General features: G+C 39.7%; 1 protein-coding gene across 2 annotated transcripts in view; it reads right to left on the bottom strand.

Moving 5' to 3' along the window:
• The window catches only part of RTN1 (reticulon 1), a 246,860-nt gene that overhangs the window by 31,926 nt on the left and 196,725 nt on the right, over positions 1 to 18,209 (bottom strand). Inside the window, exon 1 of one of the 2 annotated variants that reach the window (XM_069596729.1) lies at positions 363 to 773. The exons of the other annotated variant lie outside the window; for it this stretch is intronic. Coding sequence (XP_069452830.1) covers positions 363 to 423 — 61 coding nt within the window. The 5' untranslated portion in view covers positions 424 to 773. Of the gene's footprint in view, positions 1 to 362; positions 774 to 18,209 lie in introns of those variants that run through there. 2 annotated transcript variants of the gene reach the window in all.

An 18,209-nucleotide genomic window follows, 5' to 3' on the forward strand; every position in this document is an offset into this window, starting at 1 on the left:
TTTAACTCCGGGAATAAGAAGAGCTTAAACAAGTACTTGACGTTGAGCGGAACCCAAAAGAGCTCCAGGAGGAGGCAAAAGATGCATTTAAAACAGTAGCCTGACAACAAGAAAACAAAGGGGTGGGGGTGGGGGATTCTTTTTTTTTTTTTTTAAGATGGGAAAGGTAAAAAAAACAAAAACAAAAAACCAAACACCGTCCACTCTGATTTTTGACATAACAAGTTTACTCCCCCCAACAGAAAGCTCTTGGGTATAAAGCATGCATAGGTCCCACAGGTGAAATGATGCACAATGGCTGATTCCGGGTCCCGGGTTCCCGTGAGCGCCGCAGGCATGCACTACTGAAATAAAGAGAATACCCTGACTTTTCCAGTTGCTCCAAACACAATCCATCTTGGTGGAATCGGCGGTGGCCTGCATCGTGCGCGCTTTGAGGGCTCGCCGTTGCTATCCTCGGGGGCGCTGAGCGGGCAATCAGGCGTCGGTGCCCCGGCTGCAGCGCTGCTCCCGGTGGCCGCGGCTGCAGACAGACTGAGGCTGCACCAGCCGGCGTGCACCGCGAGGGGCGGGCGCGTCGCGGGCGCCGCAGTCTCCGCGGCAGCGAATCAGCGCCGCGCGGTGCGGATCAGCCTGCGCGCCCGGTGCGGATCAGCCTGCGCGCCCGGTGATGCGGATGATGCGGGTGCCGCTAGACTTCAGAGCAGAGGCTCGCTGCCCTGGAGATGTTTAAAACCAGTCGCACCCGGGAGGCGGAAAAGCTGACCAGGGGTGGGAGGTTTGAGAGAAGGAGGAGAAAGAGCCAAGGGTAGGAATGACAGCAGAACACGCGGGCTGTTTTTGGGTCTTACTGGCATGGTGCATTTTCTAGAAATGTCTTAGAAACCCAAGAACTTGATGATGGCAGTACAAACCTCAGGCTTTCAGCATCATATCCCCTTAGTGTCCAACGCTCATTCACCTCCCCCCACCCAGCCTCCAGTTCTTTACATTCTGGCCACACTAATTGCTTGACATCTTCCAGACAATTGCCAGAGTCTTTCCCTCTTTTGGAACAGCCCATGGCTCTCCGAAACTTTCCCTGGCAAGCCGCAATCATTGCAAAGAAACCCTGAAGGTGTAGTGTCTCTTCTCAGCTCTGTTTGTGGGTTGAATGAATTTTCGACAGTATCTGAATGTGGTGCCAGTAGGTCGGGATCAAAGCCTCTGGACTCTGGCACACGGAGTAGTCACTATAGAGACACACCAAGAGTGGTCAGTTGTGGGGACATCCAAAGAGAGCTCAGGAGGCAAAGGGCCTGTTCCTCAACAACATCATATTTGGGATTGAATGTTAGGGGATGATGGATGTGAGTGGTGTGTTTAATTCAGGAGATAAAGTTGATTTCCAAGCCCAGTGATTCAAGGGCTTCAGGTGTCCCCACTTACAATGTGAATGTCAGTGGGAGGAGCAGAACAATGTGTTGTTGTTCAGTCACTCAGTTTTGTCTGACTCTTTGTGACCCCATGGACTGCTGCACACCAGGCTTCCCTGTCCTTCACTATCTCCCAGTGTTTGCTCAAACTTATGGCCAATGAATCAGTGATGCCATTCCACGATCTCATCTTCTGTTACCCCCTTCTCCTCCTGCCTTCAGTCTTTACCAGCATCAGGGTCTTTTCCAGTGAGTCAGCTCTTTGCATCAGGTGGCCAAAGTAGTCAAGCTTCAGCTTCAGCACCAGTCCTTCCAATGAATATTCAGGACTGATTTCCTTTAGGATTGACTGCTTTGATCTTCTTGCTGTCCAAGAGACTCTCATGAGTCTTCTCCAACTCCACAGTTCAAAAGCATCAATTGTTTTTGCTCAGCCTTCTTCATGGTCCAACTCTCACATCTGTACATGAATACTGGAAAACCCATAGCTTTGACCATACAGACTTTTGTCAGCAATGGGTGGTGACCTACTATTCAAATTTTAGCATGAAATGCTTTATCAGGTTACTTTCCAAGGCAGTTGAGAGAATGGACAGGGGATAGGTATGTTTTGATAAGGAAAAGGTAGAAATAGCACAGAGAAATGACTGGAATTTAGGCATTTTCTGGGGAAAGTCTTGGTAGAAGGGACCCTCGAGGAGACAAGACATAGCATGAGGACAAAGATGCTTTGGAGACCAAAGGGGTTTATAGAAGGAAGAGTTCCCACTTCCATTTGTTATAGCATGGCCTTATCCATTGTATGGAATTTCTCTCCCTCATGGAGAAGTGGAGCCTCCATAATTCCTCTGCAGCTTCCAGATACATTCCTTCCCAGACCCAAATATGCATTTGTACATGCTGTGCCAGCAAGAGCCTAAGGACCTAATCTCAAGGTTACGCTTCTGGAAATGATTTACCTTTCATTTTATGAAGCATATACACTTTAAAATATGATCCTTAGAATCATGCATGTTCCTTTTAGAATAAAAGCTTCCAGAGAAACCAGCTAAGCCTCTGCATATCTCTGTAACACATCTGGAATTATTCTTAAGGAAGTTTAAGAAGAATGACTTCAGCAGGATGATTTGGCACTTCTGGGCATCATAAGTCTCCTATAAGAGTGGGGCTGTCAGAGCTCCCATTTGGCTGATGAGAAGGAGGAACAGTGACCACATGATTACAAAGCACTTTTCAAACTGACTTGCTCTGGAGGTGTTAGTGACTTTGTTATATTTATACTTCCTACTGTCCTCCCACAATGTTTTCATCATCATGGTCATGATTGGGAATTCAGTCAGCAAAATACTGAAAAGACTGGGACCTGATGATGAATTCTCATTGCATGATGTGGAGATGGACACACTGCAAAAAGGTAGGGACAAGACTCAGAAGGAGAGAGAAAGGGTCACCAGGTGGGTGTCCTGGCCACTTTTCAGCTGGAAACCTTTGGAGCCTTGGCCGCTAGGAGGCACTGCCTGTCCAATGATAGTCCCAGGCATTAGCCTTAACACAAAAGGTGCCCCAGGTATCTTGAGCGGTGAGTGTTCACAGTCATATTACTGGAGCCAGTGTGGGCTCTGACAGTCAGTACTGAGCAGCAAGGTGGGGGCAATATGTCCCTAGCAAGGACGAGTAGGCAGAGGCAAGCTCTCCCTCAGGTGTCGGGTAGCTGTGTCAGAATCCTTAGGCCATGAGTTTTCACTGGCCACAAAGCTGACCTTGGAATGTCAGCTTAGCTGAAAGACCACATTCTTTTCAGTCATGCTAAATCTGGAAAGAGAAGCTTGATGGCACCTGAAAAATCAATACAACAGTTTGACAGCTGAAGATTGAGGAGGTAAGATGTCTGATGTCACAGAAAGAGATACACACTAGTAAGAATTGAGGGTTTTCTATTAATGCCCAGGTGCTTAGGAGAAGCATAAATGATCATATTAAAGGAAAATCAGGCAGAAGAGCACAAACTTGACAAGGGATGTGGGTGTTGGATCTACTTGTGTTACAAACTTTAGTTCTGTGGCTTTCAACCAGTCATGTATCATCTCTGAACCTTTCTCATAATATACACATGAATTACACATTTAGACGTTTGTTTCTATGAAGTAATAAGAATTTGTTTCCCATAGACATTGCAAATGGGTGCTTTCTTTGCACAAGTGCACACAAAGTATTAATTGAAAGCTCTTGGCAAGGTCAAAACGATAGAATGGGTAGAAAAGATATGTAAATTGTCCTTTAGCAGTGAAAGAAAACAGAAAGCAAAATAAAGCTTGCTGAAAGTGGGCAGGAACTGCCTCTGTCTTTAAACCAGGAGAGAACAGACGGGCTTTGTATGCAGCCAGCTTAGAGCTCGCTTTAGGTACTGCCAGGAAGGGAAGTGATTTCTTTAGTTTTCAGGATGAAATCGTGCATTAGTCTGTTATATGGAAAAGCAAAGGAGCCAAGTTTTGTAATCTCATCCCAGATCTAGATGAATGTTGAAGGCTACCATGTCCAGAGTGGTCGTATGGTGTTTGTCTACTATAAACAGTATAAATCCTGATGAGACTCAATGGCACCTGCATTGATACACTTATTTAAGGAATACATACCAAGCACCTACTATATTCCAGATACTGCTCTAAGCATAAAGCAAAGTTCCTGCCCTTAAGAAGTTACATGCCAGGGTGTATGGGAGGAGCAGAAAATAATAAAAGAGGTAAATACTGTATATATTTCACTTGTGGAGGAGTGTACTGGGGAAAATAAAGCAGGTAAAAGAGGATAGAAAAGGATGTGGGTGGACATTTGCTATTTTATAATGAGAGTCTGTGAAGGCCTAACTCGTGGTAAAATTAGAGTAAGACACCTAACGGAAGAAAGGAGAAAGCCACTAACCTGTATGGGAGAAGAGTATTCACAGATGAACTCAATTTTCAGAACAGAATGTAACAGCTAGTAAACTATATCAAGCATTCTCATAGAACTCTCTGGTTTTTTTAGGCTCAGAAGTACAGCAATTGGAAGAAAAGGCACAAAATGAAAAAAATACTTCATTATAATCAAAGAACACTAAGAACTCTGTTCTATGCCATATGGAATAAAGAAATTTAAAGGAAAAACCAATTTGGTACATAACCCACTGTACCAAAACACTGCATGAATTGTCTTCAATTCAAACAAGAGATTAGCAGTTGTTATTTTCCAGGTGCTTTATCTTGTGGTATGCACTGATATTTAGTTGCTACAAGATCCCTATGAGGTAGACAGTATTTACTTTCATTTTCTTTATTCATTCATTCATTCAATCTACAACTGTTTATCGAGCCCACACTAAGTGCCTGTCTCTGTAAATACAAAGGGAACTACCCACTGGGACTTGAGTTTATTGGGGGAAAATTTACATATAAATAGATAAATGCAATCAGTGGATTGTGTGAACAGGAAACCAGGGGTACACAAGAGTTCTTAGGGGCAGAGGTTTCAGGAAAGGCTTCAGAGAATAGGTGACAATTAAGCTAAGTTATGAGTAAGAAATGTATCAGCAGTTTGAGTGATGGGCTTTCCTGGAAGACAGAAGTGGAAACTTAATTTCAGAAATGTGTAGAGGCCAGACTGTGACAGCCCTGAGTAGTAATACTGTCAATAGATGAGGGAGACCCAGCAGGATTTTAAGCAGAGGAGTAACATGGGAAGTGGCATAATTTATCCAAATTTGGCTGACAAGTTTCCAGAATCGACTGTTGCTGTGCAGTCATTAAGTCATGTCTGACTCTTTGCAACATCATGAACTGCAGCACACTAGACTTCTTGTCCTTTACTATCTCCTGGAGTTTGCTCAAATTCATGTCCATTGAATCAGTGATGCTATCTAACTATCTTATCCTCTGTTGCCTCCTGTTCCTTTTGCCTTCAATCATTTCCAGCATCAAGGTCTTTTCCAATGAGTCAGCCCTTCTCATTAGGTGGCCAACATACTGGAGCTTTAATGTCAGCATCAGTCCTTCCAGTGAATATTTAGGGTATTCAGGGTTGGTTTCCTTTAGAATTGGTTTGATCTCCTTGTGGTCCAAGGGACTCTCAAGAGTCTCCAACACTACAATTCAAAAGCATCAATTGTTTGGCACTCAACTTTTTTTATGGTCCAATTCTCACATCCATACATGACTACTGGAAAAATCATACCTTTGACTATATGGACCTTTGTTGGCAATGTGATGTCTTTGCGTTTAAATATCCTGCTCAGGTTTGTCATAGCTTTCCTTCCAAGGAGCAAGTGTCTTTTAATTTAATGGCTGCAGTCACTGTCTGCAGTGATTTTGGAGCCCAAGAAAATAGTCTGTCACTGTTTCCACTTTTTCCTGTTCTATTTGCCATGAAGTGATGGGACCAGATGCCATGATCTTAGTTTTTTGAATGTTGATTTTCAAGCCAGACTTCTCACTCTCTTCTTTCACTCTCTTTAAGAGGCTCTTAAGTTCCTTTTCACCTCTGCCATTAGGGTGGTATCATCTGCATATCTGAGGTTGTTGATATTTCTTTCAGCAATCTTGATTTCAGCTTGTGATTCATCCAGTCTGGCATTTCACAAGATGTACTCTGTACAGCAGTTTAATAAGCAGGGTGACAATATATAGCCTTGTCATACTCCTTTCCCAATTTTGAACCAGTCCATTGTTCCATGTCCAGTTCTGTTGCTTCTTGACCTGCATACAGGTTTCTCAGGAGGCAGGTAAAGTGACCTGTTATTCCCATCTCTTTTGTCCATAGTTTGTTGATTCACACAGTCAAAGGCTTTAGCATAGTCATCGAAGCAGATGTTTTTCTGGAATTCTCTTGCTTTTTCTATGATCCAATGGATGTTGGCAATTTGATCTATGGTTCCTCTTCCTTTTCTAAATCTAGCTTGTACATCTGGAAGTTCTTGGTTCACATATTGCTGAAGCCTAGCTTGAAGGATTTTTAGTAAAATCTTGCTGCTGCTAAGTTGCTTCAGTCATGTCCGACTCTGTGCAACCCCACAGACAGCAGCCCACCAGGCTCCCCTGTCCCTGGGATTCTCCAGGCAAGAATACTGAAGTGGGTTGCCATTTCCTTCTCCAATGCATGAAAGTGAAAAGTGACAGGGAAGTTGCTCAGTCATATCTGACTCTTCGCGACCCATGGACTGCAGCCTACCAGGCTCCTCCGTCCAAGGGATTTGCCATGCAGGAATATTAGAGTGGGTTGACATTGCCCTCTCTGATAATCTAGCTAGCATATGAAATTACCACAATTGTGTGGTAGTTAGAACATTCTTTGGCATTGTCCTTCTTTGGGATTGGAATGAAAACTGACCTTTTCCAGTCCTTTGGCTACTTACTGAGTTTTCCAAATTTGCTGGCACATTGAGTGCAGCACTTTAACAGCATCATGTTTTGGGATCTGAAATAGCTCAGCTGGAATTCCATCACCTCCACTAGCTTTGTTCGTAGTAGTGTTTCCTAAGGCCCACTTGACTTCACAGTCCAGGAGGTCTGGCTCTAGATGAGTGGCCACACCCTCATGGTTATCCAGTTATCCAGAATTGACAAAAGACATAAATTCTAGCCCTAAGCAAGACAAGTAAGAAATCCATACCTTGACTCACATCACAGTGAAATTGCAGGGCATCAAAACAAAGGAGAAATTTTAAAAGCAGATATAAATAACAGACAAATGAGATGAACAGCAATCTTTTCATTAATATAAGCTAGAAGACAATGAAATAATATTCTCAAAGTGGTGAAGGAGAATAACCATCATCTAGAATTATATACACAGAAAGACTAATACAGATATTTTCAAAAAAATAAAAAATGAGAGAATTTCCTAATGGCAGACTCTGCAGAAAAATATACCAAAAACAGTACTCCAGAAAGAATAAAACTGAATCTAAATTCAGTTAAAAGGTAAAAGTGACATGCATGAAAGAATGCTGAGCATAAAGATCAGGAATGGCTAACTTAATGAAAGGGTTATAAATGAAAGATGAAAGTAAAACAGTAGACAAAATAGAACATAGGTAGAAAGCAGTGATAAGAGCAAGTGCATTCTAAGATCCTAGTATTGTTCCGGAGGAGGATAGAGATATTTAGACTATGAAAATGTCATATTTATATGCTAAATATTTAATGGTCTCCACTAAAAGAAAATAATTAGAATACATCTACAAGAATAAATTTTACAAGCAAGGTAATTAATACAATCAAACAGAAATTAGGCAAAGGAAAAATGAGAAGCAAAGAAAATAACTAGTAAATTGAGAGCACAAAATAAAGTATTAAAATGCTTCTAAATATATCTAAATAATGCCAACTAAAAAAAGATGAAAGTTCTCATGATGGATGAAAAAGATCTAGCAAAGGATGTTTTCAAAAAAAAAGTCCTAAAACATACTGACACAGAAATGTTCTAAGTAGAAAGAAGAAAAGCTATACCAGATTAATTAACTTTTATAATAGTGACTGTGCTAGATTTACTTATTAATTTTATTTGTAGATTCTTTTGAATTTTATCCATACATAAGAATATCTTCTCTGAATAAAGATGGCTTTATCTCTTCCTTTCCAATCTTTATATTTCATTTCTTTACCTTAACTTACTGCATTGGCTAGGACTTCTAGTATAATGTTTGGTAGAGGTGGTTAACAGGGACTATCCTGTCCTTTTTTTTGAATTAAGGGGGAAAATGTGCTCAAAATTCCACCATTAAGCATGATGCAAGCTGTGAACTTTTTAGCTATCCATTATTAGAATAAGAAAATTCCCTCTGGTACCAATTTTCTGAGAATTTTTGTCATGAATAGATACTGAATTTTATCAAATGCTTTTACTGAGCCTAGTGAGATGATCACATGGGCTTTCCCTTAATTTTATTAATATATACAGTACATGGATTGAATTTTGAGTGTTAGAGCAAACTTGCATTCCTAGAATAAACTTCATGTAGCCCTGATGTGACATTCTTTTTATATATTGTTGCTCTAATTTGGATTCAATTTGTTAATATTTTGTGCAGAATTTTATTATCTATATTCATGAGGGATATTATCCTCTTCTTTCTTCTCTTATAATATTTTCTTAAGTTTTTGCATCAGGGTTAAACTGGTGACATGAAAGAGTTGGAAAGTGTTAATCCCTCTAATATTTTCCAAAGGAGTTTATGTAAGATGGCATTATTTCATTTCGGAATGTTTGTAAGAATTCACCAGGGAACCCATTTGGACCTGGAGTTTTATTTGTGAGATGATCTTTAATTACAGATTTCTTTAATAGTGTAGGATTATTCTGATTTTTAAATTTCTGCTTATAACAATTTTGGTCAGTTTTTTCCAGATTAATTTATCCATTTAAAATATATTGTCAAATTTATTGGCATGTTGCTCATAATATCATTTTTAAATTTTTTAATAATCTGGAGGAGTCAGAGTCATGTTTCCTTTCTCATTTATGATATTTTAAGCTTTTTCTCTCTTTCTTGATCATTTTGTTGGAGATTTTTCAATATAATGAATTAGTTTTAAAGAATAAAATTTTACTCTATTGCCTTTTCTCTGTTGTATATATACTCTCTCTCTTATTCTCTTATTATAATCATTATCTTACTTTACTTTCATTTGCTCTTCTTTATTGTTGTTCATTCATTAAACTATGTCCAACTTTGTGACCAACCCCATGGACTGCAACATGCCAAGCATCCTGGTCCTTTACTATCTCCTGGAGTTTGCTCAACTCATGTCCACCAAGTCAGTAATTCCATCCAACCATCTAATCCTCTGTCATCTCCTTCTCCTTTTGCTTTCAATCTTTTCCAACAACAGGGTCTTTTCCAATGAGCTGGTTCTCCTCATCAGGTGGCCAAAGGATTGTATCCTCAGCTTCAGCATCAGTCCTTCTGATGAATATTCAGGGTTGATTTCCTTTAGGATTGACTGGTTTGATCTCTTTGCTGTCTAAGGGACTCTCAAGAGTCTTCTTCAGACCAGAGTTTGAAAGCATTCTTTGGCACTCAGTCTTCTTTATGGTTCAACCCCTACATCTGTGTGTGACTACTGGAAAAACCACAGCTTTGACTTCCTTTGACTTTGACTTCCTTTGACTTTGACTTCCTTTATTAGCTCCTTAAAATGAAAATTGAATCGCCAGTCTATGTCTGACGCAGGATGCAGCATGCTTGGGGCTGGTGCATGGGGATGACCCAGAGAGATGTTATGGGGAGGGAGGTGGGAGGGGGGGTTCATGTTTGGGAACGCATGTAAGAATTAAAGATATTAAAATTTAAAAAATAAAAAAAATTTAAAAAAAATGAAAGCTTAGATTATTGTCAGTCTTTCTTCTTTTCTAATACTTCATTGAAAAGTATTAAATACCCTCTAAACACTACAGTTGCATCCTGCAACTTTTGATACATTATGTCAATATTATTGTTCAAAATGTTTTCCAATTGGGACTGAGAGTTTTTTTTCTTTGGTCCACTGATTGTAATTATTGTAATTTTGAGGATTTTGAGGATTGTTCTAAATATCCTTATTGTTTATTTTCACACTGGTAGTTGTGTTCAGTTCAGTTCAGTCACTCAGTCGTGTCCAACTCTGCAACCCCATGGACGGCAGCACACCAGGATTCCCTGTCCATCACTAACTCCTGGAGCTTGCTCAAACTCAGGTCCATCAAGTCAGTGCTGCCATCCAACCATCTTATCCTCTGTCGACCCCTTCTCCTCTTGCTTTTAATCTTTCCCAGCATTAGAGTCTTTGCCAATGAGTTAGTTCTTTGCATCAGGTGGCCAAAGTACTGGAGTTTCAGTTTCAGCTTCAAATGAACATTCAGGACTGATTTCCTTTAGGATTGACTGATTTGATCTTGCAGTCCAAGGGACTCTCTAGAGTTTTCTCCAACACCACACTTCAAAAGCATCAATTCTTCAGCGCTCAACTTTTTTTATGCTCCAACTCTTACATCCACACATGACTAATGGAAAAACCATAGCTTTGACTAGATGGACCTTTGTCAGCAATGCCTCTGCTTATTAATATGTTGTCTAGATTAGTCACAGCTTTTCTACCAAGGAGCAAGCATCTTTTCAATTTCATGGCTGCAGTCATCATATGCAGTGATTTTGGAGCCTCCCAAAATAAAGTTTCTCACTCTTTCCATTGTTTCCCCATTTAATTGCCATGAAGTGATGGGACCAGATGCTATGATCTTAGTTTTCTGAATGCTGAGTTTTAAGTCAGCTTTTTCACTCTTCTCTTTCACTTTCATCAAGAGGCTCTTCTTCACTTTCTACCATAAGGGTGGTGTCATCTGCATGTCTGAGGTTACTGATATTTCTCCTGGCAATCTTGATTTCAGGTTGTGCTTCATCCAGCCTGGCATTTCGCATGATGTACTCTGCATATAAGTTAAATAAACAGGGTGACAATATGGAGCCTTGACGTACTCCTTTCCTGATTTGTAATCAGTCTGTTGTTCCATGTCCAGTTCTAACTGTTGCTTCTTGACATGCATACTGATTTCTCAAGAGGCAGGTCAGGTGGTCTGGTATTCCCGTCTCTTGAAGAATTTTCCACAGTTTGTTGTGATACATTTTGACTATTTCTTATTGAGCTCTCCGAGTTCACTAATTGTCTTCTTCTACGTCCAAAGACCTATAAAATGTAGCCAATTAAGTTTTAATTTCAGAATTTTAATTTCCAGTTCTAGGAAATTTACTTGGTTTTGTTTTTATAAATTCCATTTCTCTATTTAAAGTCTTCATCTTGTTTCATATATTCATAATAGTCATTAAAAACTTTAACTCCGATATCCAGATCACCAGGGGGTCTGCTTCTATTATCTTCTTTTTTGTTTGATTATCAGTTACATATTCTTAGTTCTTACATGTCTGCTGCTGCTGCTGCTGCTGCTGCTAAGTCGCTTCAGTCGTGTCCAACTCTGTGTGACCCCAAAGACAGCAGCCCACCAGGCTCCGCCGTCTCTGGGATTCTCCAGGCAAGAATACTGGAGTGGGTTGCCATTTCCTTCTCCAATGTATGAAAGAGAAAAGTGAAAGTGAAGTCGCTCAGTCGTGTCCAACTCCTAGCGACCCCATGGACTGCAGCCTACCAGGCTCCTCCGTCCATGGATTTTCCAGGCAAGAGTACTGGAGTGGGGTGCCATTGCCTTCTCCGTCTTACATGTCTAGCAATTTTTTATAGTATAATGGATACTGTGTACACACGAACCATAAAGACTGACAGCTGATGTTGCTTTCCCATAAAAAGGCATTATCGTCTTTTTAAGAAGCTAGGTTTACCACATCATTTCAATCAGGAAATGAGCTGTCATAGTGTACTGCTGAACAAAAGTTCAATATACAAAAATTGTGTCCCTATAAAATAGCAGTCACTTGGAAAATTACATATTTAGGTTACCTATCATAAAAGTAACAAATGTAAAAGGTTATTAGGTATACATATAGTTCTATAGAAACATAAAAAGAAAAATATTAGAAAAAAACTTTTAAGGATATAAAGGAATCTTAAATACAAAGATATTCCATGTTAGGAAGACCCACTGTTGCAGAGATAGAACTTCTTAAAATGATTTTGTAAATTCAAAACAATTTCAATCAAAACTCCAATAAATTTTTTCATAGTGCTGAACAAACAAATCCTAAAATGCATGTGGAAGAAGGAAAGGCCTGAAACAGCACAATTTTGAAGAGAAAAGGAGAAAGGAAAAAGGGGAAGAGAAAGAAGACAAAAAGGAAAAAAAATTATCCTCTTCTAGGTATCAAGACTTGTATAAATATTATAATTAAAAATATTGGCAAGCAATAGTTAAACAGACCCATGGAACTAACTAGAAAACCTAGACATGTACCCATTATATGTAAAATTTTGATAGAGCAGTATAAGTATTACTACTATTGTCACTGCTACCTATAAAATAGTTTGAAATTTTTTTCAGTACTTTATAGATATTAATTCATTTTATATGGTGATTTAATTCAGGGGTAAAGGAATAGTTATTCAATAAAAGGTAGTGGACTAATTGGCTAGCCATCTGGAAAAAGACAAAATGAAATTCCTAACTCACTATATATTTAAAAAACATGATTTAAAGACTTATTTTGAAAATATTTTTAAGAAAAAATAAAAAGAATATAGCTTTACCAAATCAGCATAAGGTAGAAATGTTACAAATTTAAAAGGAAAACTGTGATCACCTTTAAAGCACTCAAGTACGGCAGTTGAAAATATAAACAAAGCGAAAAGAAAAGCCACAAGCTAGAAGAAGGCATCAGTGAAAGAACTTCTCCAAATTCATCCTAAGAGAAATTTAACAGGAAGATAGGAAAAAGTACAATAAGCAATTTGTATAACTGGAAATACTTTTGACTCAACAAACACAGTACGAGTGTGGATTTCTACTAATTAGGGAACTAAAAATAAAGACCCCTGTGAAATATTTACATTTATGATACTAAAAAAAACCCAAATGTTTGATCTTACTAAGTGTTGGTAAAGATGTGGAAGAAGCAACACACATAATGCTAGATCATTAGAACAATTTGGCTACTTTTAGCAAAGTTGATATCCATTCCTTATGATCTAACAATTCCACTTCCAGGTGCCTACTCTGGGAAAAAAATCTCAAACTTGTGCACAGGAAGATATGAAAAAAGTTGTTTACTACAGTGATGCCTGTAATACTAGCGGTGCAACTGACTGAATTTCGCTGTATGAACTGTGCTTTATTCATACAACAGAAGCCTATATAGCAGTTAAAAGTAATGAATGAGGATTTCATGAATTAGCACACATAACTCTGAAAATAGAATACTGAGTTAAAAAATGCAAATTGAAAAAGGATATATACCACATAATTTCTGGCAACTGTGGAGTAAAGAAGCTGGCAAATTATCCTTCCCAAAACCAATTATGAAACTGAACAAATTTGCCAAAGATGAAGGTCAGTCAATGGCTGACTCACAAGAATTAGCATGATTCTCAGTTTTATTTTTTCTTAGCACATATAAAACATTTTATGCTTAGAGCAAAACAAGACACCTAATCCACATGTAAACAAAGCAAAAAGAAAAGCCACAAACTAGAAGAAAGCATCAGTGAAAGAACACACGTAATTTGAAAGAGGGACGTTTTTAAATAACAAACACATGAAAGTCACAAAATCAACCCCCAACAATAAAATTAAATGCAGCTGAGGAGACTGACATTCACTTTTATGTTGATTGTAACTTGAGAAATAATAACCTGATTAAGAAACCAGTAACATAGAATATCAAACTTTTATGTCATCACTGTATACCTAATAGAATAGCCAAAATCCAGAACAATGACAATATCAAATGCTGGGAAGGATGTGAAACCATGGAACTCTTGTTCAATGCTAGTGGGAATACAAAATGCTGCAGCTACTTTTAAGACAGTTTGGCAGTTTCTTACAAAATGAAACACATTCTTTCCATATGATACAGCAATGGTGCTTCTTGGTATTTACCCAAAGGAATTTAAAACTTGTCTCCATACAAAAACCAGCACACAGATGTTTGTAGCAAGTTGCCAAAACTTGAAAGTAACCAAGATGACCTTCAGTAGGTGAATGGATAAATATAAACTGTGGTACGTTCAGAAAACAAAATATTATTCAGTACTAAAAAGCTATCAAGGCACAAAAAGATGAAGGGGAGACTTGAATGCACACCACTAAGGGAAAGAAGGTGATCTGAAAAGGCTACGTGCTATATGAGTCCAAGTATATGACATTCTGGACTTCCCAAGTGGCGCTAATGGTAAAGAACCTGCCTGCCAAAGTAGGAGACATAAGAGATGCGGGTTTGATCCCTGGATCAGGAAGATCCCCTGGAGAAGGGCATGGCAACCCACTCCAGTATTCTTGCCTGGAGAATCCCCATGAACAGGGCAGCCTGGTGGGCTACAATCCATAGGGTTGCAAGGAGTCAGACACAACTGAAATGACTTAGCATGCCTGCACACCGATGACATTCCGGAAAAAGCGAAACCATGGAGACAATGTGGTTGCCAGGGGTGAGGTAAGAGAGATGAATCTGCAGAGCACAGAGGATTTAGGGCCTTCTTCTTTATCTGGAATGCGTGTGTGTGTGTGTGTGTGTGTGTGTGTGTGTGTGTGTGTGTTAGTTGGTCAGTTGTGTCAGACTCTTTGTGACCCCATGGACCACACAGCCTGCCAGGCTCCTCTGTCCAAGGAATTCTCCATGCAAGAATATTAGAGTCAGTTGCCATTCCCTTCTCCAGGGTGGAATGTCTTTATTTTCCCTTTATTTCTGAAGCATAGTTTAACTGGATACAGAATTTATAGTTGACAATTTTCTTGCAGCAGTTTAAAATAAAATATTGTACCACTTCTTATGACTTCCACAATTTCAGGTGAGAAATTTGCTGTCTTTTGAATTGCTGTTCCCATATTGATATGCCATTTCGCTCTAATTGTTTTCAAGATTTTGTATTCAGTTTTCAAAAGTTTAATTATGATGTGTTGACATAGATTTGGAGGGTTTATCCTTTTGGAAGATTGCTCAGCTTCTTGAATCTCGAGGCTGGTATTTTAAGTACGGTTAGTTTTCAGCCATGAGTTTTTCAAATGTTCTTTCAGCCTCCCTCCTTTTCCTCTCTTTTTGGGACTCTGATAATACAAACCATGGATCTTTTGTTATTTCTCAACTGGTCCCTAAGTTTCTGTTCATATGATTTTTTCTAGTATATTTTCTTTTTATTGTTCAGACAAGGTGAACTCTAATTGTTCTGTCTTCAGAGTCACTGATTCTATTCGAGGTCATCTCCATTCTAGCATTGAGCTATCCAGTAATTTCTGAAAATTTTCTATAATTTTTTTAGTACTAGCACTTCTATTTGGTTATTTTATGAATTCTATTTCTTTGCTAAGATTTTCTATTTTTGTTTTGTTTCAAGAGCATTTGTAATTGATTGTTGAAGCATTTTTATGATGTTTGCTTTAAAATCCTTTCCAGACAATTCCAGCATATGATTTATATTGGCATTGGCATCAGTTACTTGTTTTTTCTTAAACTGTGATTATCTTCATTCTTGGTATGATGGATGATATTCTATTGTATCCCAAGCATTTGGTATATTTATGTCAGGAGACTTTGTTTCCTATTTAAGTCTTTTATTTTAGTAGGCAGGTACTCTTATTTAGGTTTAGCATATGGGTCTTGAGCCTTGATCAAGTTTTGTTAACTATAGCTCTAAAGGCAGTTTAACTTTTAGAACCTGTGCAGACTGTTTTGGTCTATTTTGTTTTTCTGCTGCCGCTGGGGCTCCCACTGGTATCTGCTGGTCCTGCCAAAGACAGCAGAGGAGGTTTTACCAGACTGTGCAAACCAGTGTCTCTCAGTAGGGAAGTGGTCTGATGGGATCCCCCAAATGGTGCCTCCCAGCTGCCCTGGTATCTGCTGGCATGGGAGAAAAATCTCAATCCCACACTGCAATGAGGCTTCAAGAACTAGGCCACTTGCTGCAGTTGGACACCTCTTGCCGGCTCTGCCTACCTGCCTCAGTTTCTCTTGGTAGAGATGGGGAGCTTCTGGCTTGGAAGGGAAGGAGAGTGTTTCCCCTAGATGCTTATTATTGGCAGAGCTCCTGATTGACCTTACTGTGCAAGCTTTGCTAGACTAGCCTGGTGTTTTCAGAAAAAGTCCCGCTGGACCTGAGGGAGAAATGAACCTACCTGAGCTTCCTTCTATTGCCAAGTTGAGGATCAGATAACACTAGGTATGCATGGTCTTCTGTTAAGGGGGGAATATAAGATGCTCTGCCTCTGTACTGTTCTTCCAGTCCTAGGGTTCCAAACTAGCTTGCCCCCTTACCACCCTTTAGAATTCTTCTTTGGTGGTCTCTTGCATTATTTCCAGTGTTTTTAATTGTGCTTAGAGGAAGTGAGTGGGCAGAAACAGATCTATGCCAGAAGTTCCATTAATTATTTTTTAAATAAAACTGCCAATCACAGATATTAGGGTCTTCCACAACCTTCTTCTTCTCACTACCATCATAACCAGGAGTGTCCTAATTTATTCTCTTTATTGTGCATGATAAGTTGCTTCAGTTCAGTTCAGTCACTCAGTCGTGTCCAACTCTTTGCGACCCCATGAATCACAGTATGCCAGGCCTCCCTGTCCATCACCAATTCCCAGAGTTCACTCAGACTCACGTCCATCGAATCCGTGATGCCATCCAGCCATCTCATCCTCGGTCGTCCCCTTCTCCTGCTGCCCCCAATCCCTCCCAGCATCAGAGTCTTTTCCAATGAGTCAACTCTTTGCATGAGGTGGCCAAAGTACTGCAGTTTCAGCTTTAGCATCATTCCTTCCAAAGAAATCCCAGGGCTGATTTCCTTCAGAATGGACTGGTTGGAACTCCTTGCAGTCCAAGGGACTCTCAAGAGTCTTCTCCAACACCACAGTTTGAAAGCATCAATTTTTTGGCACTCTGCCTTCTTCACAGTCCAACTCTTACATCCATACATGACCACAGGAAAAACCATAGCCTTGACTAGATGGACTTAGTCGGCAAAGTAATATCTCTGCTTTTGAATATACTATCTAGGTAGGTCATAACTTTCCTTCCAAGGAGTAAGAGTCTTTTAATTTCATGGCTGCAATCACCATCTGCAGTGATTTTGGAGCCCCCCAAAATAAAGTCTGACACTGTTTCCACTGTTTCCCCATCTGTTTCCCATGAAGTGATGGGACTGGATGCCATGATCTTCGTTTTCTGATTGTTGAGCTTTAAGCCGACTTTTTCACTCTCCTCTTTCACTTTCATCAAGAGGCTTTTCAGCTCCTCTTCACTTTCTGCCATAATGGTGGTGTCATCTGCATATCTGAGGTGATTGATATTTCTTGCGGCAATCTTGATTCCAGCTTGTGTTTCTTCCAGTCCAGCATTTCTCATGCTGTACTCTGCATAGAAGTTAAATAAATAGGGTGACAATATACAGCCTTGATGTACTCCTTTTCCTATTTGGACAGTCTGTTGTTCCATGTCCAGTTCTAACTGTTGCTTCCTGACCTGCATGCAGATTTCTCAAGAACAGGTCAGGTGGTCTGGTATTCCCATCTCTTTCAGAATTTTCCACAGTTTATTGTGATCCACACAGTCAAAGGCTTTGGCATAGTCAATAAAGCAGAAATAGATGTTTCTCTGGAACTCTCTTGCTTTTTCCATGATCCAGCGGATGTTGGCAATTTGATTTCTGGTTCCTCTTCCTTTTCTAAAACCAGCTTGAACATCAGGGAGTTCACAGTTCATGTATTGCTGAAGCCTGGCTTGGAGAATTTTGAGCATTACTTTACTAGCATTTGAGATGAGTGCAATTGTGTGGTAGTTTGAGCATTCTTTGGCATTGCCTTTCTTTGGGATTGGAATGAAAACTGACCTTTTCCAGTCCTGCGGCCACTGCTGAGTTTTCCAAATTTGCTGGCATATTGAGGGCAGCACTTTCACAGCATCATCTTTCAGGATTTGAAACAGCTCAACTGGAATTCCATCACCTCCACTAGCTTTGTTCGTAGCGATGCTTTCCAAGGCCCACTTGACTTCACATTCCAGGATGTCTGGCTCTAGATTAGTGATCACACCATCATGGTTATCTGGGTTATGAAGATCTTTTTTGTACAGTTCTTCTGTGTATTCTTGCCACCTCTTCTTAATATCTTCTGCTTCTGTTATGTCCATACCATTTCTG

The sequence above is a fragment of the Ovis canadensis genome, chromosome 7, assembly GCF_042477335.2.
Source record: "Ovis canadensis isolate MfBH-ARS-UI-01 breed Bighorn chromosome 7, ARS-UI_OviCan_v2, whole genome shotgun sequence".
Lineage (NCBI taxonomy): Eukaryota > Metazoa > Chordata > Mammalia > Artiodactyla > Bovidae > Ovis > Ovis canadensis.